Source organism: Trichoderma evansii (assembly GCF_050947405.1).
Source record: "Trichoderma evansii strain SZMC 28006 chromosome Unknown GGI43scaffold_39, whole genome shotgun sequence".
NCBI classification, from domain to species: Eukaryota; Fungi; Ascomycota; class Sordariomycetes; order Hypocreales; family Hypocreaceae; genus Trichoderma; species Trichoderma evansii.
This window is the reverse complement of record NW_028145167.1, coordinates 26,581-51,407: the sequence shown is the minus strand read 5'-3', so window position 1 is coordinate 51,407 and position 24,827 is coordinate 26,581. Positions and strand designations below refer to the sequence as shown.

The window sequence follows — 24,827 nt, the reverse complement described above, 5'->3', positions numbered from 1 at the left end:
ATACGGAGCTATTGCTGTGCACGCCACTACTTGGGTCTTCGTTTCAACAGCACAAAATACAAACGTTTCGGGGAATGCTAGAGCTATCCACACGGTGACAAGAAGGCATGCCAACCCGGCATAGATAGAGAACTACGCGCCGCGTTCCATGGCCATGTATGCCAAGGGGGCAGAGATCATCCCACCTCCGATTGCGACGGCGGCGACATAGAAGAAGACGGTAGATCTGTAGGGCGAAGGAAGATTTTTTCCCAGGCAATATGGCGTCTAATGATCATTTTTGTACCGTTGCGCCTCGGTCGAAACAGCGCTAGCAATAGTGAAAATCGTGGCGCTGAATACGAACGGGCCACTGCCGACTAAGATGAATAAACCACGGCAGGCGAAGCGAAAAAATTACAGGAAATCGACCTAAAGAGAGAAAAAAAAAAAAAATGAAGGTCAGAGCCCAATCGACGGCAGAAACATCTTCGGGGCTATTGCAATTGGTTCCTGTACTTACAAATGGACATGCCCACGGTTTTGATCAGGAAAATAGAGGTAAACTGAGGGCGACACGACGCCCGTACGGTCAGCCGCGATGCCGTACGGCAATAATGGCAAAGTTGAAACCCTAGCCCTGGATTGTCGACAGCTCGGGCTGTACATTTTCTTTTTTGCAGCGTGGGTCCGTCGTGGTATCGTCAACGTCCAGGTAGAAGCTGCGGTAGTTTTTGCCCTCGGATCTGGCTTATGGGTATGATGAGAAGCCTTGCGTCAAACTCGACAACCAGGAGCAGCAGTAGGCTGAGGGTGGTAGTAGTGATGCGGCGCGAGGTTCCGATTTAGTGGCTGCTATTGTTGCCCCTGTCAGGACCCGGCGCGGAGAGGATATCGCCATGGCTATCCTCATTGTCCGCGGCAGCAGTTGTGCTGCTCGCCGGCAGGAGGGGCACGCGCTCGGAGATTTTTCGAATTGGAGTATTACGAGACCAAAGATAATTGCATGATGCCATTGGCAGAGGGGAATAATGATTTGTGTGTCCCTCAAAGCGCATACACGTGAAGGAGGGCCATTTGCAATCAATGGTACATGTACCCGAGTCAACTCTTCCGATGGGCGTAATATATAGACCAAGTCAGACAAGTCGTTGCATATCTAAGTCAAAATAGCTTTTGAATGGGGCCACAACTATGACTGCAAGCTCGTTGGATAGCATTGTACGAGCATAAGCTTCTCGTCTCGTTAGGCAGTAGGGGGCTAGTTAGCGTCTCGGATAGCTGTTTAATGACAGCAGGCGGCGGCTGAGAACCTGGGAAGGATTTCGACTAAGCCACCGTCGTTAATCTACAAACAGACAAGCAAACAAGAGTCGGGTCTCGACAATAATGTAATAAGATAAGATTAATAGCTGTAGTGCGGCCTTTAAGAATTCTACATCGTATTAAATCAATTTTGTCCCTGATATTATATTGTTTGTAAGACAACAACTGTATCAGCGCTTTTGTAGCAAGTCAATATGCCTCGGTCTATTGGGAGAGGATGCACTACATGTCGGTAGGTAGCCTAGATGCCCTTTTTTTCCAGTAATACTTTCAAATACTGACTTTCAAAACTGGGTAGGATCCGACGTGTAAAGTGTGATGAGACTAAGCCCAACTGCCACAGATGTATCTCCACCGGCCGACGATGCGATGGCTACCTTCCGGTGGATATCGCGTTGTCTCGCCGTGCATTAGTTGAGATTGCTAAGCATCCTGGTAGCTCGATTTCAGAACACATCAAGCTACTGCAGCAGCAAAGACAAGCAGTTGTGCCAATGGTGCTCACGCGGCCCTTGTCACAAGCTCCAGCGGCTCTTGCCATAACTCAAACCTGTTTGGGGGATGAAAGATCTCGCCTGTCTCTGGAATACCGACTGTTCGACGTTTTTCGCTCCCGGACTATCCCGTCAGTAACTTTGCTTGCACCATCACAATTTTGGACACAGATGGTTCTAAAATTGACGCATTATGAACCTACTTTGTGGCAGGCATGTATTGCATTGGCCTCACTGCAGCAGGCTTGGCATGTGACAGAGAGCAACGGTGGAAGTGATGGTGAACGATCTCATACCTTACATCAAGCCAAGCTTAGGGGTTTCTCTGAGGTGCACTACCATCAAGCTATCTCCCTAGCCAAGACAGTGTCTCACCCATCGTCGATGCTGGTGCTTAGCATCTTATTAGGTGCCGCCGCTGGTGCGCTGGGCAGGACTCGAGATGCCAGAATGCATGTTATAGCCGGCAGAAAGCTATTTGTGGAGGTTGATCAATCAGATGAGACCGCACGCGCTGCTGATGTGCTAGTTCGGCTCGATCTCGACCGGTTATCAATCATGGATGTGGCTGCGCCATATGTTCGAGAGGATATAGCGGCGCTTCGCTATGGTGGTGGTCGGCAAAATATGTTTGAAAGAGGGTTTGATACGTATGGACAAGCTTTTGAAGGCATTTACGCCTTCACCAGGATTTTGATGGTCAATTACAACCAGCCGTGGGCATCTTTTCTTGTCCAGGAATACAAATTTGGTGACGATTTGCGCGCTTGGGAATTTGACATGAGCGAATTCGAGTCGAAGCTTCGCATTCAGAAACTGGAAACGAGACCGTTGGTAACTGGAGCTGAGCGTGATAATATGATCTATGCGCTTTCAATACGTATCTACCATACGTTCATCTACATCATGCTCCATCGGCTCCGTGAGCCGATCCCAGAAATGAGATTTGATCAGGACCTAGCCTTGTTTGAGCGAGTTATCCTTCTGAGCGAAGATCTGTGCCGCCGAGCAGCTTCGAATCTAACGTCGGTGTCTATAAATCCTGGCTTGATCATGGCGTTATATATGGCTGGATCAAAGTGTAGACATTCTCGGCTGAGAAGGAAGTGTGTGTGGATGCTAGAGAAACTCAAGAGACGCGAAGGAGTCTGGAGAAGTGATGCAGCTGCTGGATTGTCGCTAAAAATTATCGAAGTAGAAGAGCAGCAGCATGTACTTTTTGGAGATATTAGACATAACCAGGAGTTTTCACCACTAAAACAAACGGAGGCGATATATTTGGAAAGAGCAATGGAGGTCTCTTGGGTCGCCTGAGCAGAGCCAAATTTTCAACTTGAAGCGTGGGAGACTTGGAATCGAGTTCATGTAATACCAGAACATTGTCGGGTACAAAACACAGATGTGGCGGTATTTGAGGAAGACGGCTATCTATCTGCAACTCTGCATGTTGCAACGGATATATCATTTCCCGCATCATCCAAACCAAGACAACATAAAGTTAGGGAAAAGTTATCCAGCACCCCATTTCTGTTATTCAGCACCCTAAAAATAAATCTAAAATTATATATTTCAAAATAAAACATTAACAAATAAAAATAATATATATATAAAATATATAATATAAAAGCTAAAATTTAATATTTTTATAAAAGAATTTTTTTTAATTTTTTATATAAAGTATTTATAATATAAATTATATTTTTAATAATTTATTAAAAATATTAATATAATTTTAAAAAAATATTTTAAAAAAATATTTGTAATATATTATAATATGCTATAAATTATATATTATAAATAAAATTTTATATATTTTTTATTTAAATATTTATATAAAAGATATTAAAAATTAAAAACTAATATATAAAATTTTATATTTTAATTTTATATTAAATATATTTATAAATTTAAAAAAAATAGTTTTATTAAAATTTTAATATATAAAATTTTTAAAAAAAAGCTTTTATTTTTTATTTCTTATATAATATTTATTTTTTAATTAATTTTTAAAGTTATATTTTAATTTATTTTAAAATATATTTTTAAATTAAAAGTATTAGTAATTTAATATAAAATATACTTTTTATATGTAATATATGTTAAATAATATAATATATAAGCTTTTTAATATTGTTTTATTATAATTTAATAAGAATATTTATTCTTGGAATTCTTTGGGGTGCTGGATAACAGAAATGGGGTGCTGGATAACTTTTCCCTAAAGTTATTGTTCGCTTTTAAACTTAAGGACGGCTAATAGATGGACACAACCTAAGATTGACGGTATGGATGGCATTATAAATGTAAAAATTCAGATTATGAAGCAATCGTTAGCCATGCAGGAAGGGCCACGAGGACTGCAAAGGTTGGTGGCGCAAAGGGTGAGTGTCACGTTTAGCGGCAAATATTAAAAGTTAGATCAAACGTTGTTTTTGCTCACTACTGATCTTTTTCATAAATGGGTCACTTTGGCGCATCTGAGACTAGAACTCATTGCGAACGTTCAGAGCTCATAGATTTAGAAATGTATTTGGTTGACCCGGGTTTTCCTATTTTACGTATAACGGGTCGTGTGTGAATGTAACTGACAAAAACCTGCGAAGCGAGTAAGGATCTTGTGCTCGTGATGTCGAGATGAGGCTGTTGAGAAGAAGCCAGACTATCCATCATTTTGCAAGCCAAATACTCAGGAATTACTAACATTAGTGAAAGATATTGCGCCAATTGTGGTACGTGAATTAAGACCATGAGCCAGCCGATGATGGGCTTCGGTGAAGAAACAATGTGAGTTGTAGAGCATACAAAAAAGAACAAATCAACAGCAAGAGCCAGAGGATCGCTGACGGGCATGCAAAGCTAGCATGCGCAAAGGTAGCTGGGCATCACGCTTACACACATGAACAATACCGCATTCTCTCGAAAAGTTGGACCGTGGGCTTTTCTTTATTAAGTAATTCCCTAACCATCTTTGGTAATCTCTTAACTAATTATGGCAAATAGTGGAGGGGTTTTCATCAAAGTTCACCATCCAATATTTCGAGGGAATACTTAGTCGGACCCAATTAACCCGTAATAAGTAATAATAACTTGGCTGTGTGAGGCAGCACATAGGTATACTTCCACTGCACTAGTCCCCTATCTCGGCTTGTGCATCATTGACCCAAGAGATAATAGCGATAAGTGGCGGTGCTGGGCTAATTATCCGAATGGCGAGGTCGCCAATAGAGACAACGCCTGAATGTTGAATGTGGATAAAGCCCCACATGGATGGCTGACTGTTACAGTACAGATTGCTGCGTGGAATCAAGGCTAATATCTCATGCTACTATTTACTGCAGCATCTGAATGTGTTTGAGATGTGGTTAGTGTTGTGCCGTTCTTTGCCTCGCTGCGATTTTATTGGCGGGCTCGCCATTCGAAAGCCACTTTACACTACTGTGTAGACCTGAATACGCAATTCAGCAAAAGGGCCAAGATCAATTCGCTTGATATGCAGACCGTTCTTGCGCCTTGCTACCACTAAGCAAGAAGCATGGGCTGAAGCATCATGCAGTTCGTAGCATTGGGGGCTCAGAGGTAACGAGGCTTATATTTGTGTTCTTACACAGAACTTGTCAAATTAGCTGGTTTTAGTCTTCAGACGATTATCCTGGCGTGCAGGAATGAAAGGAAGCTCGTGTTATCAGCATCGACCCTGCGTCAACTTATGGAAATGAAGCTCGTTTATTGGGACTTATTTATTGAGACTCACTTATAAGAATCGAGCCGAATCCTACTTGAATGTGTTTCCCCCGATTAAGTTCTCCGCTGTGCATCTGTTCATATTTCCTTGATTCATCTATCATTTTCTCATCCTCATTTTCTTACCCTCCTCTGCATCCTACTCATGGAGTCATTAAAAATCATAAGGAGTGTGGGGATCTTTGGCTTAGGCCATACTCTAGCACAGTCGACTTTTCCACCTTCACCGTCAGGACTTGAGCATGTTCTATCTCAACGATGGCCAGGCGCGTCCATTGACTACAAGCAGGTACATAATTTCTTCCACGGACCCAGAGCAACAGACTTTGCCTTGTACTCTTGTTTAGACCTTCCTACTTACGCAGCAGTACTATAAGACGTCAATCTGCGAGGTCACTCCTGGTGTTAAGGCATGGAGCGGCTACGTCTCGCTTCCAACATCAGTTCAGAATCACGTTGAGCATACACATGCATCATTTGATGTCAACTTGTTCTTCTGGTACTTTGGTAGGGGAAACACTGCCTTTACTTTCATTAAAAGCAAATTCATTAACTCTTTGGCTAGAATCACGGCATGATGCGGCAAATGCGCCAACGGCTATTTACTTTGGTGGCGGTCCGGGGTATACGTCCCTGGATTCCATGTCTGGATTTCCGTGCAACATAAATAGCGATTCGAATAGCACAACTCTGAATCCGTTTTCCTGGAATAATAATGTAAACATGCTGTACATTGATCAGCCAGTGGGAACCAGCTTTTCTTACGCGACCATCCAAAACGGAACTCTGAACGTTGCGAACCCTGGCCCGCCGATTTTTACACCGCTTCAGAACAATAGCTCGCAATTCAATACGAACGCGACTTTCATGGCCGCGACATTTGGATCCTCGACCACTAGAAACCACACAAAACACAACCGCGCAGGCTGCCCGGACCATCTGGCAATTTGCCCAAGTGTGGTTCCAGGAGTAGGGCTTTTTTTGACAAGATAACGAGTATCAGTTGACGCCAGGCTAATAATTACCTTGTAGATTTCCAGAATACCAAACTATGAACAAAGAGATATCAATTTGGGGCACATCCGTATGTTATATTGCAATTCACGTAGATTGCTGATGGCGCAAACTAATACGCAAGTCAGTATGGAGGATTCTGGAGCACCGGATTCATGTCGCATTTCATTACTCGCAGTTCATACTAATTGAAGTCGACCGATCATAATTACCACGACCGAGACCTTCACCATCATTATTAATGTGATCAAAACGTGTCTAATAAACTTTTGGCAAAATAATCCATTTCAGGAGCAAGGCGTACTACAGGACCACACAATTGAAGTCTACTGTAAAGATTGACTATGCGGCGGGATACTCTGCGTAAACTAGCTGTGAGGAAGACAAATGAGCAAACATGCCTCAAACGACCGCGATCAAGCCCAACGTGAGCCTTCTGAGGTTCGTGTGTAACAGGAAAGTATAGGGTTGGTTTTAAACTATAGCCAGCTACGTGAAAATGCATGCAGTTTGGATCAAAGTTAGTCAGAGTCCTATGAAACGCGGCACGCATCCTCCTCCTAGCGAAGCGTTTGGTGTGGCATGCAATAATCGAGGAAAGACCATCGTCTGAAAAATTGTAGGCGGCGGGGCTGTCTTGGCACCGGCCATCACCTTCCGCAACCGCACCGTTTGGAGCTTTTGACAGGTATATCTCAAAGGGTTAAATTTGATTTCCCGCTATTCGTAAGCAGTACAAAAAGAAAGCTTAATTCATACTTCATAGCTCTGAAGATTTTTATCAAGGGAGTACTTTTGCGTCTCTAACGTGCCCCGTAACACACTTTACTAAGTGAATTTACTTGGTACAAATTCATCCGCTTTATGGGGTATTTAATCGTCTGATTGCCACTCAGCTTTGCCGCACCTATCAGCTCCGTTGTTTGGTATGCAGTTGAGATTGAAAATCGTGTGGAGCTGCGAGGCTTATTTTGTTGCGCCTTATCCACTTAATCATTTAGCCAAATTCCCATTTCTATATCAAACTTGCGATACCACACGATGACGATCTCTGCATTGCCAAGTCTCATCGCAAATTTCATTCCAAGCTCACAATCCGCAATTTAACTCTATGGCGTCCCATATTGGCCTATACATTTGCGGCTCCTAAGCTAGTTTCATGGCTCCTGTTGTCATCCTAACGACTGGCATAGGGCTTTCTTGATGGGTGGCGCGATTCGGGCTGGCCGCTTCCTTCGGCATAAAGGACGTAGCTACTTGTGCAACTACGTGTCTCGAGAGAGAGGGCTGTGTTACTATTACCACGGTTGGCACCTTCCTTAAACTGTTGATTTCATGTTCTTTAATTGCCCCAGATAGAAATTTTGACATCGATAGCAGGATCAATTTCTTTTTCTAACCAACATCCATCTAAGCGTCCAGTACCCAACTCTTAGAAAGGTTTACTCCATTTAGAGATATGCCAAATGTTTACTCCGGCTCAATTTGAGATGAAGTAATTAGTAATTCTTCTATGATTAGCCGAATAAATCTTTTATTGCAGCCTTATCATCAGTAGAGTTAACTTGCAACTTGTAAGAAACAGTTATTAAGACGAAAGATGCATTATTTCCGATATGTATATAAATTATAAGTGGCCCAAGGAGCTAATTATTAATTATAGTCTGTTTTTATGATGTTCATTTAAAAGCTTTGGCAACTACTTAAAGACTTAGAGAAAGTCTTTTTCTAACAAAATGAGCTTCCACAGGTGGAGGCGTTCTGTTGCCTGTGAGCGAGCAAGCTGTAAGGCAGAAAATCAAAAATAGCTTCAATCTTACATATAAACAGTTGAAAGACACAGTCGGAGGGCAAATGAAACTCCCCAAGGCAAATTCAGTGCTGCGAATATGTTTTATTTCGGGCACAATGGGGAAGAGACTTTAGATTTACGCGTCCGACATTTGAAGCTTGCTCCTGGCTGAACGGAGTAATAATCACTTGAGTGTTCCAGCCCGGACAAATTAGAGATGTGGATATATGGATCGTGTTCCCAAAATAGCACCTAAACCACCCCAGTTATGCAACTCGGGATTTTTGTCCGTAGTTGATGGTGGTGGTGTAAATGCCACGCATGGTCCGAGAAAAACCATGCCAACAACTATCCGGATTGTGTTAGGGCTGGGAAACGAGAATCAAGATTCTGTTTGGATAAGCCCTTGTCTATCTAACCGTGCACGGAAGGTGAATAAGTCATTCTACTGGAAGAAAATCTGGCAATTAACCGTTTTGAAGCTATTGGTGCGCAACTTGTAAATTAGAAAAAGAAGACTGCGGACCGAAACGGCTAGTACGGTTATGGCATTCTCCGATACGGGTGTAGATCACGCTTGGTATTCTTTTGCTGGAACAAATAAATGGCGGATAAACTCGCCGTCGGATGTGACCTTTCATGCCTGTTGATCAATCACACGACTCTTCGCAGCGCTTAGAGCTACATATACGGCTCAAAGTCACTCCAAAGTTTCTATGTTTTATCTTGTGGAAACAAGTGCTTTGATGTGATATATACTCTTCGTTTTACTATCAAAGCTTTCGCAAAATAAGCATGAAGTTCAACTTGTCCTTGATTTCTGGATGGCTCATTGCCTCTTCTGTAGCCAGCCCTGTGTCTACAATTGAAAAGCGGGCAACCACTTGGTGTGGAAGTTTTGGAAGCCAACAAGCAGGCCCGTATACCATATACCACAACAACTGGGGAGCTGCTACGGCCACTTCTGGACAACAGTGCACAACTTTTAATTCCCTTCAAGGCAATTCAGTCTCGTGGTCAACCTCATGGACCTGGGCGGGCGGGAGCTCAAACGTGAAATCGTATTCCAACGTTGCGCTAGAGAGCGTTAACAAAGCACTATCTGGGATAAAAACCATCCCATCATCATGGAATTGGCAGTAAGTATGCAGAACATGAAGATTTTGAATAAATCTTGCTGACTTCTATCATAGATATAGTGGATCTAATCTTGTAGCTGATGTGTCCTATGATCTATGGCTTGCACCATCTGCATCTTCTGCGAATCAGTATGAGATAATGATCTGGCTCGGTAAATACGGCGGTGCAGGCCCTATCTCTAGCACAGGAAGTACACCAGTTGCTACGCCGACAATCAACGGGGTTACGTGGCAACTATTTAAAGGCCCAAATGGTAGCACTACAGTATTCTCGTTTGTGGCACCCAGTAATATAAACAGTTGGAATGGCGACATAAAGCTGTTTTTTAACTATCTTACATCTAGCCAGGGTGTAAGCACCAGCATGGTGGTCACGAGTCTTCAGGCAGGAACAGAACCATTTACAGGTGACTCAATTCCTTATGACAATAATTTAATAAGTAATCTAACATTTCTCATAGGTTCGAATGCTGTCTTTACAACTACACAATACTCAATTTCCGTTTCTTGAGTAATCTGAGACAAGGCAGGAAAACGTAATGTGTATCTTGCCAATCAAATATTGTTCTATCAAGCACATTGTAAACATTGGCGGGTTTTTAACCCTACTTTAGTGTACATCATTGCCTTACCACCACTTGACTACATGGACTACTCTTTATAAATCTATACCATAGCCCAATACAAAACAACTGTTGTGGAATGACTGAAGCCCAGTATAAGATAATGATTGTGAATGACAGCAAGTCCAGACCCGCTGCTTACAATAATCACCCGTTTTGGAAAGACTGCAGAAGCTATCGCCTTTCGCGCTGATGTACTACTATTGCCTTCATAACGCGGTCTTGGTTAAGACTTGAAAGAAAAATGGGCTCCCAATCGGCAGAGGTAATATGCTACTGTTAGGATGATCCCGCTGCAGAGAGGGGCTGCTTTGAAAGATCTTCAGCCTGCAAAGTATATTCAAAATGCGCCAGCACCAGCAGACAGGACGCCAATTCCTTTACATGCAACCAACAGAAGTTGTGTATAATCGTCTTCCAAGTCCGAAGTGGACATGTAGCCCTGTTCCCATAGACCAAGGAACTCTTTGTATGAGAGCTTTGAATCTTCCCACGCTTGGAGATCCAAGGATGGGAAGGGACGGTAAGTGCGCTTCTTGCCAGTTCCCAAACCTTGTCTTTGCCCTCTCTCGCTCATCGGAATAGATACCGCCAAAGACTCGAGATCCGATATCAGAGGACAAATCCCAAATGTAACTACCGTATAGACAGCTCGTACGAAGTATGACATTAGAATAGTACGATGTGCACTTTCAAGCTCATCTTCTCTGAGTGAACCAGAATCAAGGCTGCAATTGTCGAGCTGGCTACATTGTCCATTTTTAGTTACCCGAGCGCTCTGCTCTGGTCTAGGAGGATCTGAGAAGCTCGAGACTGAGCAGTTCAGTATATTCTGATCCATTGTACAGTGCAATTTATGAGTGCGTTCTTGCAGCGATGTTGTCCAAGCTGCCAGCAATGGCTCATGTTGCGCGGCTTGACGCCTCTGTGTAGCGTCACTGCCAAAAGATCTCATGATATGATATAGCGTCATAGCTTGCACCCGAGCAAGTTCTTCCCTGAAGAGCTGCAAATCATTCGCCAGAGTAAAACAATTCTTGAAATCGCCCGAGGTTGATAGATCAGTTACCGATGGGGATGTTCCTTGTGGCACATACCAAATCAAATTGTCTATCTCAGCTTCAATAAGCTTATCAAGAACCATACGACCAGGTCCAGTCAGAGTCTTATGAGCGGCACATACTCCTAATGCAGCCGCTAGAGGGGGCTGTAGCTTGTACGGCGTGATGAAGTCGGTAGATGCAGTTCTAGCAAATCTACCAATGTAGGAGACCATTTTGCTAGCGCAGAATGTCCATCTATTTGCATCATGCAACATAGGCACAAAGCAGGGGTCAGCCAGCACAAGTTGGTTTTGCTGCATAGCTGCGGGTCGACAAGAGGATATGCCAAAAATTTCTCCTTCGGATGTGCCGCGTCGACCCGATATTGCCGGCTGATTATGCTGAATGGAAGTATGCCTGGTTCTAACATTCTCTTCGAAGGCAGGGTGGTGGAACTGGTTGGTTAAGGTACTATTTTGCAGCGTTGTTTCCCCAAAAGATTCCAAGTCTTCCGTGTCCAAGTGCGAAATGGAGGGTGCTGTTAAATGCGGCGCTATTGTAAAATCCAATTCAGGACCTGGTATGTCCCAGAAGCTATCCCCCGTAAAATTGTCGAAGGCGGAACCGGAGATCAGCGTTTTGTCACACAGCAAGACTGAGCCGTCCGAGATACCTATACGGGGGCCAAGCATAACTCCCGCAGACGGTAATGGGTATTGACAGATCAAGTGCTGCTTGGCACAGCGATAACATGCTGGCTGCGAGCGATCGCATCGTCGTTTTGAAGCGACGCAGGCAGCACACGCCTTTTTTCGGAGAGACATTGAATGATAACGTCTTTGACGCCGTAATAAAATTACAGCGGAAATGTTCAAATCAGGCCAAACATATCTCGGAAGCAGTGGAGGGGCCACAGCGCCCAAAGGTCAGGCTTTGTATTACTAATGTAAGTCTAGAGCAGCTCCGCTAACTGATCAACTACCTACAACACATCCGCCTTTACGGAGTACCGACCTCTCCAATGCTCGAAAAGACTTTCGTTGCAGCCTACGTGGTAGTACGAATACGAGCACCTCGTAATATGCAGTGTAATTACCTGGGTGCGCATTGTACTACGTACATGGTTTGGTTCGTACGCGCATACCAGCTTCTCTTTTGCCAATGCAGGCTACTTGTTGCTCTATTTAGGCTGCCAGCAGCTGTGACTAGGTACTCCAAACTATGGCTCTATCCGTCTATATTTGCCTTCCAAAATCTAGTCAAATCATCTTAGCAAACGCAGTCCGCGTGTCCCTCAACCCAATGATGCCAAGATCTTCCTTTGAGAGAATAACGTCTTCGCCCGAGAAGCTACTCTCCTTAGCCCACTCAAGGTACTCATGCATCCTACCCATCGCTTTACCCCATAGCGGCCACAGGCTATAATATGTCTCCTTGTCTACCTGCACGTACTCTGCCTCGACGCCATGCACCGATGCCCACGTTGCAAGCATCTCTCCGGCCGTCATAATGTCGGTGACGCCATAAACAAATTTGCCGCCAAGCGTCTTGTGAGGCTGCTCGATGATTGCACGTACGAAGAGTCCAATATTAACAGTTGCATCTCCAATAAGTGGGAATTGCACAGATGCTGGGGTTGGTTGGACCTGGATGTACCGGTTCTTCCCGGTCGTTGGGATCGGAAACGGTTGATAGAATGGGTAGTTCATATTCGAGGCGTAAGTGGAGACCCAGAGAAATGTCGTCTTTTGAAGGAGCGCCGAGTTCGCCTTAATAAAATCGTTGACTCTATTCTTACTCACATAATGAGGGACAGCGAACTGGCCATCGCTGATGCGGTAGGTATTGGGTAGAGTCGACCAGACAAAGTGCTCTAGCGTTGGCGTCGCAGCTGCAGCTTTGGCAATGTTGATTCCTTGTCTTGTCTCGATTTCGATGGCCTCTTCATTACCGCACTTGACGAACGACTCAAAGAAGTTGGTGGAGGCAAAAATGATGGATGTTCCTGCAAATGCTACCTGGAGAGAAGCGAGATCATCAACATCAGCCTCAATAATACGAACACCCTTTGAAGCAAGGGTTTTCGCTATGTCGCTTGACTTATTTCGAGTGATGGCTGTCAGCGAGTAGGTGCCATCCTTCAATAAGGCTCTAATGACAGAACCCCCTTGGATGCCTGTGGCGCCAATAACTGTGATTTGTCTGGTCATGACGCTGATTTTTAGTGCTAAGTTAAAATAAGGACTCTATTGCCATCGGTGCGATCCATAAGTCTTAATATAGGTAATGATAAGTTAGTTAACTATATATCACAAAACGAGAGGTAATGCTGAATCTCCATGCTTCTTCACCATAGCAATGGATGGCCTCAATTGATCTCCTTTTTCCTTTCGATCCACCTAATTCCGCTCTGTTCGTTATAATTCGATCGATTATATATTCGGTTTACAATGAAAAGTGTGATAGTGTGCGGAAGAATGAAGTTAACCTGCTCCACAAATGTCCGCACCTAGGCTGAAAGACAGTTTCGCTTCAATCACAATGCTCTTCTCGTGGTATAATGGTATAATGAGAGGCCCCACTGTAGCTTGACGGTAACACACTATTTCTACTTCCAGCGTGCGTGTCTGTTGACGGTTATGAATTACCTCGCCATGGTAAACTAGATGTATCAGGCAGGGATTCTGAGCTATGCTCCTTTAGCAGCCAACGCAGCCAACACAGCCAGAGCCCGATTGGTTAGTGAAGTGGTTTCGGAGCGGCAGGGCGGCCGTTGCTTCAGGGTAGCTCTGGCTGAGACTCGACGGCGACGGCTGCAATGCTTTTACGGGGAAAAAAATAGACGCACACTCTCTTTTAGCAGCATCGACCTGTCATATAAGTCCATTGGAAGAAGCTACCGAGCCTTGTGAGGCTTTTGCAATCAGCTCTAACAAAGCTGCGCTAAGTGCAGATTTGTCAACGCATGGTATAGAACAGTATCCCGCAAAACCTGAGATCCGGCCACATAAGGATAAATTATAGGGGAAGTAAAACTGCTAGCGCCTACTGTATATGCAAGTCAAATGGGTCGTCTTTTTCTTATATAGTAAATTAGGTAGAGGACAGTATCATAATTGTTTGTACGTTTTTTTTTGTTCACATGAGTATTTAGATTCATTAATGAATACCTAAAGCTACTTACAGTAGGTTACAGGCTAGGTAATGGCTACTTCTGTTGTGCATTACATAAGGGCAGCCCGTTATCTTCCTGATGTCGGCGTTCCCAACAAACCAGAGCTGGCTGCTTTGGCCGAGAGAATAGAGACGAATAGTCCGTCTGGGGAAAATTCCTGCCCTCATTTGGTAAAAGGAGCCGAAAATTACGTACCATAGTGGCCGCAATGACGCTGAGGTTTAGATAAGCGAACTTTTCGCCGATGCACCGGTGTCGACCAGCGCCAAATGGCAGATATGGGCTCTTGAATCCCTTGGATATAAAATTTTCTCTAGTACCAGCTTCCGATTGCGGGTTTTCCCATCGGTGAGGATCCCATTTTTCGGCATTAGGGAAGAATTCATTGCTTAGCGCGGTTACCAGGGGTGATGCAAGGAGAACCTTGTCTGGTGTAATATAGGGAGTCCCGGGGACTTCGATTGGCAATGACCGAGCCTTTGAACCTGTTCTTGGTATAGTTGCTCTGTTATGTCTGGGCGCGATGCAAGATGAAGAATTATCCAAGAGCTAGCTGAAGATGAGGTATGCTGTCTAGCTATAAGTAGTGTGATCATGATGTGTGCTATTTCCTTGTCCGGGACTGGCGTGCCATTTTTGTAATTACAGTTCATCAGGTTCTATATCATGTCCGATCCGTCTTTGAATCCGCTTTTTCGGCGATCCTTTATGATATTCATGTATATACTTCTTATCTTGAAATGTGCGGCGTCCCTCTTGCGATTAAGTGGCAGTGGTGCCCACGGCATCAAGAAATTAATCGGTTGGAAGCCCATATCGAGGTCATGATATAATGCTGCGAACTCGGCCGTCAATTTCTCATGTACTTCATCACCCTGAAGAGCTCGGGCGGCAGTAAAAATCGTAATTTCGGCCAATGACTTTGAGACATCGATTGTGCCAGACTTCCCCATGAATGAATTCTCGCTTCCGATATAATTGATAACCTCCTGCTCGATAAGCGGAACGTGGCACTCAAGGGCTCGCTGCGTTAAACTAAATTTGAGAAACTTTTTTTGCTCCATGAGTTTCGAATTGGGGCAATCGTACACGACATCAGAGCCGAAGACTGGCGTCGTCAAAGGTGCGTAGACTTCTTCGGCATTAAGATCCTCGTGGCTACCATTGAGGATAAAATCGTTTCCGTCGATGCCAAAATAGCACGTAATCTTCTTACCAAGAAGAACAAATGAGAAAATATCTCCGTGCTTGCAAGTCTTAACATATTTATTCTATATAGAAAATGTGAAAGATTTGCAGAGTAAAAGATCTGGCTTACCTTGGCTCGGCACTTCTTGAAGAAGTTAGGAGGATCTATGCCGTACGACACAGCATTGCCTATAAAAGGCAACAGATGGAATACAGTAGACGGCTCTTGTTTGTTTTGTGGAAGTGCCTGTCGGAGCAGATTAAAGACGACGAGAGTTCCCAAAGCCTCGAGCATCCAGACGAGAAAGCTTAGCGGTCCTTCCATGATCTCGACAGGTGGGCTTCAAAGTAACCCAAAATTAAGATGATGAAATGGAGATTTTCTTGTGTCTTGTGTTCGGTTTACCGGTTGGAGAACCTTGAATTTGTAGCATATTTGTATTGTATTGCGCAACAAGACAATCTGTTACAGGCATAAGCTAATTCATTTTGCAAGGGGGGGGGAAATTCCTTATGCGAGTACGAATAAGGGCAAAGCTCATTCTATCCAACACCGCGTATTCGTATTAGTACATGGTTCATCTGTCATGCACCATTAACACTTGATTCTAGTTGAATGCGAGGAATCTATAATATAGAGCAATATAAGAAGATTGTCTGTGAAGATAGGGGTTTTTAGCCTAGTTTATTAGTGTGATCTGTAGACCATCTTCGAGATTTGGAGCCTGTGATTCGGTAGATAGCATCTCCCATTGTTCGTCAGCTATGTAGAACATATAATGCTTAAATTCTTTTTTAAATCCCTCTATAGTAGTAAGAGGCAGATTCTGCTTCATGATATCCTCTTTCTTGGCCTTTAATTTGCTTATATCCCACTCTACCTACATAATTCTGCTACAAAGAAAATCTGCTTCCTCGGAGGCAAGCCAGACTAAGAACTGTCCGGTAAGGGCCCCGCCCGCCAATCTGGTGGAAGATACTAGGATTTTTGACTTAACAAAGTCATCCGACTGGATTTTCCTAGGATCTATGTTGACGAATCATATTTCAGGGTGCTCAAAATGAATGCACTCAAAAATACGAGCTCTCGTATCTTACTCCCATTGTATCCCGAAAACCCACCAAGGGAAATCGCATATGAGCACCCATGCTTGTTACATTAAGAACAAAAGTAGTCATTTCTTTGAGCTTATCCCAGACAGAATACGGAGTATTATGTCACAATTGCTATGCCAAGGATAATAGTTTTAAATCCACTCCGCCGAATCTTCAGGCCCTTTTTAACGAAGGGCCGATTATCGGGAATGGCGCCGCCATTATTGATCAGAATATCAGGTACACCAGATGACTTGATTTGAATAGCTTCCCCATAAGTGATATAGGCTGCAAAATCCTCAAAGTTTGTCTTGTTGTAGACTTTTGTAAACTCATCTCGCTCTGAGAAATTCCAAGACTTGTCCTAATCAACAAGACCTATTCGCTCAGCCGCAGCCATTGCTATCTGATAGGTGACATGTTCGCCTACGCCACTGCTAGTGCTAGTAATGAAGACAATCTTACCAGCCAAGGGTTTCTCTGAGACCGCGTTAGAGTGAGTTGTATTAGCAAACTCGTGATTTTAAATAAAATATGCTATTGTCGGATGATAATCATTTCAGGGGGGTATAGGGAACAAATGATAACAACTGGTCCCCAGAGCATGCTCCATAAACAACCATATTCTGCAGTCTACATAAGTAAAAGGGCTACTTCCAAGGACCTTAGCACAGTGAGATTATTAACTTAATCTGCATCCCTAGGAGTATATATGTCGCTTATGGATTGAAGCTCCCTCAATGGCGATACTGAAAATTTGCACTGCTTTATCACATAATGGAGACTATGACGGCCACTATCCAGCGATGGTAGGCCGAGTTCTTACGATAATGTCTCGTCTTGGCTGAATTGAATACTCAAGGACAAATGTGTCACAATAGATTAATTTTTATGCAATTTTTTGGCCTGATATTGTTGGATACGGTAGGCCTATCTCCACAAATGCAATGTCATCGTAGCCCCACACATCTCCGCAAGCCATCAAGTCACATGCCTGCCTGGCTCCACCAATTTCCGCAATCCCACATACTGGTGTTGAGGAGGATGCTTTTGAGCATCGGTGTATAGAGTATTTGTTTTCTCAGCCAAACTGTATGTATATAAATGGGGACGTCCACGTCAGGAAGGAACTTAAATGAATATGACTAAGTCGCTGGTTGGGAGAGGATCAATTATTCTGTTAAGTTGCCAGTATATTAAACTACATTAACTTCAACTCTCTCCACCAAGATGTCCATCACGGAACTTGTCTTCATAACCGTTCAACCAGATCCTCAAGTACGCAAAGAGCTTGACTCTAAGCTACCGGATGTCCTTGGCAGGGTATTTTCTGGACTTCCCAAACTGGAGTCTCTATATATTGCATCAGATCTTGACGTCACAGGGGAAGACGGAGGTAGTCAAGATGGTATATACCTTCTTCTAAGTAAGTTTGCTCTAACGCATCACTAGAAAGAGAAGTTCACACCCCGTATACAGAATGGCAGGATATTTCGGGGTTTGATTCCTTCATTAAATCAACAGACTTCGCTGCATTCAAAGGATCCATGTTGCCATACCTCACCGGTCCAGCTGATATTCAGCTGTACGAGTCGCCAGAGGAGATGCCCGTTCGCATAGCAGTTGATTCGCCGTATCTTCACATAATGAGATCCGATCCTAAAGTCACCGACATTGAACCTAGCCAAATTAGCCGAACCAGCGTCGAGGACCATTGGAAGGCTTTTATCGAGCAATGTAGATCCGCGTCAAGAGTCAAATGCAGTTTAAAGGGCTCTTTCAATGGATTTGGGCTGCGCAAAGAAAATAGTGCTTTTTTTGGCGCAACACTTTGGAAAGACCGTGAGGTGAGCTGTCATTAATTTGGCGATATTTTATTTTGATCGTTTAGGCTAATGAGACAAAGTCAAGCGATTTGACTTTGAACGACAGTACCGTCAGGCAACATCTAAAACAGCTACAGGAGATAACAGGAACGAGTAATTGGGTTCAATATTTCTTGAAAATACACCAGGTGGCATTAGATAAATAATTGAACCTACAAGTCTCCTCGACCGAGCTTGTGGTGAGAGAACGTTTGATCGAGAATGACAAATTTAGCTCGGTGGTCTTCATTGGTCATATAGCTCAAGGCAATGCTGTCCGGAAGAGTGGGAAAAACCAGCATTGAACTGCTGCTGCGTACGACATCATTGTCTGCGAGATGGAGGGTGCTGGAGCTTGGGATGGAGTTCTATATATCATGGCCAGGGGCATATATAATTTGGGACGGCTTAAAAGGCATCCACGTTTGAGGAATTAGCATCCAGAAAAGTGGGGTTTAGCTTATTAAAGGTTAGTGTCGCTGAAAGTAATACTAAAAAACAAGTATATAAAAGTATATACTGTAAAAATATAACACATATAAGTACTTACTAAGTATACTCTTCTTTACTATAAGTGTTATATAATAAATAAATATTATATTATAATCATTAATTACTAGGCCTATACAATTATAAGCAAGCGCCATTTTATAATATTATAATGAATAAATGCGATAGTATATCATAGTTAATAGGCGCTGTATTATAGTTAATAGGTGCTGTATTATAATTAATAAGCGCTGTATTATAGCATTATATTTTAATAAGAAAGTGCTGTATTATTTTCAGAAGTCGCTGTAATATAGTGGATAAGTGCTATATTATAGCAAGATAGCGTTATATTATAGCACTATAAGTAATAGTACTTATAGCTACAAGCTAATTACTTAAACGTCGATGCCCTTTAAGCCGTCCCTATAATTTTCTAGACAAATAGCTGTAAGAAAAAGGCCTAGTAAGATTTTGTAGTAGCTGCTGCAAAGGCGATTCTTAGATAATACAAAATCGTGAAAATTAACAAGGTTTAACCGAAAGTAGCGATATAGCCAAATCTCTGTACTCAAGGCTCATGTGCCAGGGGTTAACGAAGACAAATAAGCTCATAAAGTGTTTCATCGAATCCAGCTAGCAATGGCTTAAATGAGCGTTTGCTGTATAATCGCTATCGAATTCATTACTCATAATAGGAACAGAATAGACTACAGAATAAAGTAAGCACCAGCATCGGGGCTCAGTTTCTTCAAGGGATCTAACAGCTTCAAAAGCCGGTTTATATTATGCTTCAAACCATAATAACTCATCACCTCTAGCCACTCTTCAACATGGATGACGTAATAAGGCGCTCTTCGCCATGCTGGATGAACAGATGTCGACTGATCAAGATCGATTTCAGCGACTGGAGTTTTTGCCACGATCTAGGTGCCTGTGAGGTTGACTAGTCTCTTCGTCGCTACCATACCTTGAATAATTCCGTCCATGAGCTAGCCGATTGTGTCAAGGACAGTAACTGCCTCTCGAGGAGTAAGTCGGCTTTTCAGAAGTGATAAATTCCCTACAGCTCAGCGACCTTAACATTGGCTGCAGTAACAGCAAGATAGACTGCATAATTGGCTACAAAGAATATCCGTGCGCAGTAATGCATAGATCAGTTTTGCTGCTTAGCAGCTGTGAAAAGGATTATGTGTCTCATCTTAACTTGGGGCCGTTAGCTATATGAGGCAAAACGAGACAACAGATATCTTGTCTGGAAAGTACAGTTGTTTGGACCATTGGCCCTAATTTTGGGCATCGAAGATTAGAATCTCATAAAGAGCTTTACTTTTCGTGCCAATGGTCCTGTATATTTCCTATTAAACAGCAAAAAGGGATTAACCCCAGAAGACTATTGAGGTATATAACTTGACAGTTCCACCTCGGTGAGGTTCGCGATGAAGGTATAAACATGGATTGGTAAGGAGGATAAACCTGGATGCGGTGTTTGGTAAGGACAGCAAAGGTACTGCCTCCCCCGCCTCTTCTGGCCCGAAATACCTCTGGGCCATTGTACTGTTTGCTGGTATGAACTTCTCCAACAGCTGTGACTTCAACGGCATTATTAGCCATCAGGCCATAAGTCGTCGTGAATGAACCCACATCGCCACCTTGACCAAAGCCGCTCACAAGGCTTACCGATTGTTCATATCCTCCAATGATATCCATACCGCGGCTCTTAAAGCTAAGATGTACATCTTGCTCAATGGCTCTAGCTCCTATCTTGCCAATATTATGACCATTTGCGAAAGGGAAATTTTGGGCAGTAAAGTTGGAGTAGAACTTCAAAGTATCCTGATTATGAGTACAGATAGCGAAAGAATTGGTCAAAGTGGACCGCTCGTAAAAGTTCCAGCCCATGATTTGATACTGATGCGGCCGTTGTGGATTTTTGCAAACACCTTGTGGCGCAGTAAATTACATAGATTTTACAAATACGACAGTTCCCGCCTCCCGACTTCTTGATTAGAGTTTCAATGTAATACAGTAATTTATTTACACTTTAACAGCATTGTTATTACTTTTATTCTTTTTAGTACTTTTTATTATTTTTACTGCTGCTGTTTTTTCTACCACCGTCATAAAATTACTTGGCTTATTCCCTTTTACCCTCAATGTATATTAATATCAAGGAGAGCAGCGTAAAAAGATTAAGTCTTACATTTAAGGAATTATAGAGTTACTGCTAGTTCCAGCTATGCATATTCAAAATTCTAGTTTATTATACGCAATTGCTATTTAAGGTAATATACAAATTTAGCTTATTATACAGACAAATATAACAAAGAAAAATATACACAAATCGGCTTGTCGGCATAGTAGTTTCATTAGCCCGAGAGCTGGAGCGTAAGATAGTGTTAAGAGTAGTCCCATGTAAGGATAGTAACCTCGCTTGGTAAGAGTAGGGCCCGTTTTTATCCAACAAATAGGTACCTAGTATTTTCACTTTACAATAATACTGCGATCTATCAAGCCCTGCAAACAAACATTATATAGCTCGTTTACTGGGTAACTATTTCTTCTCATTGAAGTATACCGAAAGTTTGTCTTTAAAGAGAGCCTTTTACAACACATCGTTACCCAGCTCAAGGGAATAGCTGCATTGCATGAGACCGCAAAGCTAACTCCCTTTATTATAGATCTACATTGAAACTGAAGTAATGCTCCAGACATCGAATGCTAAACACTGTGATATTGCGGTAGTGTATAAATCTGGCAGCCATGCACGGTATCGAATGGATTTCTTAATTCAAAACACAAATGATATTATCGGTGTGAAAAATATAGATATAAGTCACGTTCTAGTCTAGAGTACGTGACTGATAGAAATTTGAACAAGTCTAGCTCATGTTCAATACAAAGCTAAGTTATATACAGTTGTGTCAATATTCTATAGTTTACAGTGTTGAGATTGATAATCCGGCGATAAGAAAGCCCGTGTCTGAACCCCATCTTGTATCAATTTTGACATAGCCAGCGCTTGGTTAATGCCCATCGAATGGCCAATTTTGTCCAGACAATTTGTAACCCATTTGCGAAGATCGCTGCACGCGACTCCTGAGTTCGCAGCGACCAAGAGAGGCCACATGGTTGTGAGACCGCCTGCCCCGGTGATTTGAAAAGATGATAGTATGCCCGCCAGGTCCAACCCATGGCCAACAGATGCACCTGGAGTAGAGATTTCCAAGTATCCGGAATGTTCTATTTCCATACCTAAGTTGTAAGGCACACTAGCACATATATCCTCAACCAGCTGAAGAGCAGTTTGTCGGGCTTGACTTGCCAAGCTGCTACGTTGCGGAGAGTTAATGTTATCGTTTGTGAAAATCTCCATGTCCTCGACGGTATCAACAATAAGCTCCTGAATAATGATACGAGCTGCGCGGTAGTTATTCCACATACTACTTGCAGAAATACTGTGATATATGTGATAGCTATCACCCCAAACAGCACGGGTGATAGGCTGCCCATCGAGTATTGGAACGGCAACCGTGGCATATCTTGACAGCAGAGGCACGCTGATCATCAGTGACACCAGCTCTGCATCTATTTTCAGAGCTGTGCGAATGATCTCCGTAGGCTCTACGAGGTATCTATTTTTCACGTTGGCGCAAAAGTCCGTTAATCGAGTAACCACAGTGGAAAGCTGGTCTAGAATTTGCTCATCGGGATTCCGATCCAGTTGGATGTCTTCGGTTAGTTTAGTAAAAACTGATGAGCTGTATTGTTCCCGGTATATTCGACTAATGGTCTAGATTGACTGATATGAGCATAATATTTTGAATGCCATTGGCTTTTATTAAAACTCACCACTTGAGCACGTAATTGAGTGAATAAATCTAGCCCCTCTTGCCGAGAGAGTTGCTCTGATCCACGAACCTCTATTAACCTTGTTGCTCCCTCCATGTGGTTCACCCAACGGTCAATAAATGAGCCGTCAGTGCACGTCATGACCTTTCCCCCCTCTCGGTTAGTTAGCAATGCATTGACCATTTAGAGCCAACTTACTTCAAATATGCCAAGCATAACTACCGCTGCCAGTACATCATCTGTCTTACACATAGATGGGTCCTTAAGGGCTAGATTGGTTTTAGACAAGGCCGCAGTATACTCGTGCTGTGCCTTCAGCATGGTCTTGGGAGAAAGCCGGATATTTGATAAGGCCGCTAATGCGACAGCGTTTACTGCCGCATTAATTGCCGAATTTTGTGAGCCCTTCATGAGCGGCAAAAGATATGACATGTGACCGCAACGGGGGCCCCCAGTCATGTAATTAACGTAGAGATAGCTTCTTGCAATGTCTTGCTCGGGGTACATAAGATTGGCCTTTGGAATAGTGAAAGCCGTCTTGTCGTGGCATAATGCTCTAGAGTCGTCCGACTCTCCAGGCACTCCAGTTGAAATTGATGTCTGAGGTTGTACAATGCTCGTTGAGATAGGACGCTTCTTGCGTGCAGGATGTTGATAATTGCGAATAATTTCCTTGCTCTGATCTTTGAAGTTAAGGTCTAGCAGATTTCGGTATCCAGGACAGTTGACCCCAGCTCGCGTACACTGAGTGCACGAAGGCGTCCTATGATCGCACTATAAATTTTGCTAATTAGCACGTAGATTTGCAACCCTAGCCCAGCTGTTCCCTTAATTAGTGACAACAAAGTCAAATTCGTATCTCGAAATGTCACTGGTGTCTCAAACGCACGGCATTTTCAGCCTGCTTGTGCGGTTTAAACGAACCTTCAGGCGGCGAAGTCGGCAGCGCCCACACGCCGCACTTGGCTTGCCACAATAAACCATGATATTTGATGCGAATATTGTTGCCGCTAAATTTCCAGAAGAAGAAAGCGATGCGTTGACTGAGAATGGGAATTTTTGAGAAGTTAATTGTTGAATAAAAAGACAAATGCCCTGGTTGTGGCAGGGCCGCCATCCCCATTATTTAAGCAAATCCGTTTCGGGCAACCAGCTCGACGCTACGTAGAATAGGGCTCCAATGGATACCGTTCCGTTATATCCGAGCTCCATACTTATAATTGGTGGATTTCATTATTGCAACCGCGCCACTGTCAATGGCTAAGCCTCATTGGTATCGCTCTTTTAGCAAATACAGCCGGAGCGATGAGACTAATGCTGTTTTTAAAGGCTATTTTTCCTATTTACACTGGAATAACATTCATAATGTAAGAAATTAGCGGCAGAAGACAACTAGAAGAAGTTGGCGAGAGAGAATATTTGAATCCATCAAGGTGCGATGCCGGATTTCTTGTTGGCAAGAGAATTGATAGGAACACCGTTTGCCGCATTTATCTACTCACGTGGTATCGAGTATCCTTCGTAATTATGTAGTATCTAAAACGACGGGGCTTGTACAATAGAGTAGCTACAGGTACAACACCAATACCTCAGCTGCTTTAACATGGCGCTTATTTGGTATAATATAGCAATTATCAGCTATAATATAGGTACAATAAGGGGACATAAGTCTGCGAACGGCTAAAAATAAAAAATACACCTAAGTTTGTATGAGCAGAATTCTACGCAAGTTCAACCATTATTAAAATCTCCAATTTAGGTAGTGTGACGACCTGGTCACTAGATTCCTAAATCGGATTAGTAACACAGAGGGATTCCCAAGGGACAAACCTGAGGTCTAAGTTTATGTTGGCGGATGAGTTAGGGGACCTATGGGCGATAGTAGCAAGCAATAACAATCAGTCACCACTGAGGTTAATAAGACTTAGTGAGTCGCACTTCAATCGTATTGTGATTAGTGTGTTAACAACTGGCTATCTAAGTTATTTAAAATGAGTGAAGACTGAACTTAT

The 24,827-nt window shown here is 43.1% G+C and overlaps 8 protein-coding genes across 8 annotated transcripts; 4 read left to right on the top strand and 4 right to left on the bottom strand.

Moving 5' to 3' along the window:
- The first annotated feature begins 1,643 nt into the window (after positions 1-1,643).
- Positions 1,644-3,395, top strand: GGI43DRAFT_418732 (uncharacterized protein). Its single transcript, XM_083207581.1, has one exon. The coding sequence runs from the start codon at positions 1,800-1,802 to the stop codon at positions 3,111-3,113; it is 1,314 nt and encodes a 437-aa protein (XP_083055281.1). The 5' UTR covers positions 1,644-1,799; the 3' UTR covers positions 3,114-3,395.
- Positions 3,396-5,464: 2,069 nt separating this feature from the next.
- On the top strand, positions 5,465-6,766 carry GGI43DRAFT_279873 (Alpha/Beta hydrolase protein). Its single transcript, XM_083201214.1, has 3 exons — positions 5,465-5,829; positions 5,918-6,047; positions 6,106-6,766. Exons 1-3 carry the CDS (start codon positions 5,686-5,688, stop codon positions 6,531-6,533), a joined length of 702 nt encoding a protein of 233 aa, XP_083055280.1. The 5' UTR covers positions 5,465-5,685; the 3' UTR covers positions 6,534-6,766.
- Positions 6,767-9,013: 2,247 nt separating this feature from the next.
- Positions 9,014-10,222, top strand: GGI43DRAFT_279868 (glycoside hydrolase family 12 protein). The gene is made up of 3 exons (XM_083201213.1): positions 9,014-9,485; positions 9,540-9,892; positions 9,947-10,222. The coding sequence occupies exons 1-3, from the start codon at positions 9,142-9,144 to the stop codon at positions 9,994-9,996; spliced, it is 747 nt and encodes a 248-aa protein (XP_083055279.1). The 5' UTR covers positions 9,014-9,141; the 3' UTR covers positions 9,997-10,222.
- A 226-nt stretch (positions 10,223-10,448) lies between these two features.
- On the bottom strand, positions 10,449-11,843 carry GGI43DRAFT_426509 (uncharacterized protein; the record flags this gene model as incomplete). Its single annotated transcript, XM_083208660.1, has 1 exon — positions 10,449-11,843. One exon carries the CDS (start codon positions 11,841-11,843, stop codon positions 10,449-10,451), a length of 1,395 nt encoding a protein of 464 aa, XP_083055278.1.
- A 470-nt stretch (positions 11,844-12,313) lies between these two features.
- Positions 12,314-13,578, bottom strand: GGI43DRAFT_418725 (NmrA/HSCARG family protein). The gene has a single exon (XM_083207580.1). The coding sequence runs from the start codon at positions 13,359-13,361 to the stop codon at positions 12,411-12,413; it is 951 nt and encodes a 316-aa protein (XP_083055277.1). The 5' UTR covers positions 13,362-13,578; the 3' UTR covers positions 12,314-12,410.
- A 4,261-nt stretch (positions 13,579-17,839) lies between these two features.
- GGI43DRAFT_426507 (uncharacterized protein) lies at positions 17,840-18,641 on the top strand (the record flags this gene model as incomplete). The annotated part of the gene is made up of 3 exons (XM_083208659.1): positions 17,840-18,035; positions 18,089-18,456; positions 18,501-18,641. The coding sequence occupies 3 exons, from the start codon at positions 17,840-17,842 to the stop codon at positions 18,639-18,641; spliced, it is 705 nt and encodes a 234-aa protein (XP_083055276.1).
- A 1,032-nt stretch (positions 18,642-19,673) lies between these two features.
- Positions 19,674-20,865, bottom strand: GGI43DRAFT_388810 (uncharacterized protein; the record flags this gene model as incomplete). The annotated part of the gene is made up of 2 exons (XM_083204114.1): positions 19,674-19,889; positions 20,506-20,865. 2 exons carry the CDS (start codon positions 20,863-20,865, stop codon positions 19,674-19,676), a joined length of 576 nt encoding a protein of 191 aa, XP_083055275.1.
- Positions 20,866-21,849: 984 nt separating this feature from the next.
- GGI43DRAFT_418719 (Zn(II)2Cys6 transcription factor domain-containing protein) lies at positions 21,850-23,864 on the bottom strand. Its single transcript, XM_083207579.1, has 4 exons — positions 23,740-23,864; positions 23,014-23,589; positions 22,816-22,959; positions 21,850-22,756 (listed from the first exon to the last, which is right to left on the bottom strand). The coding sequence occupies exons 1-4, from the start codon at positions 23,797-23,799 to the stop codon at positions 21,896-21,898; spliced, it is 1,641 nt and encodes a 546-aa protein (XP_083055274.1). The 5' UTR covers positions 23,800-23,864; the 3' UTR covers positions 21,850-21,895.
- Positions 23,865-24,827: the final 963 nt, after the last annotated feature.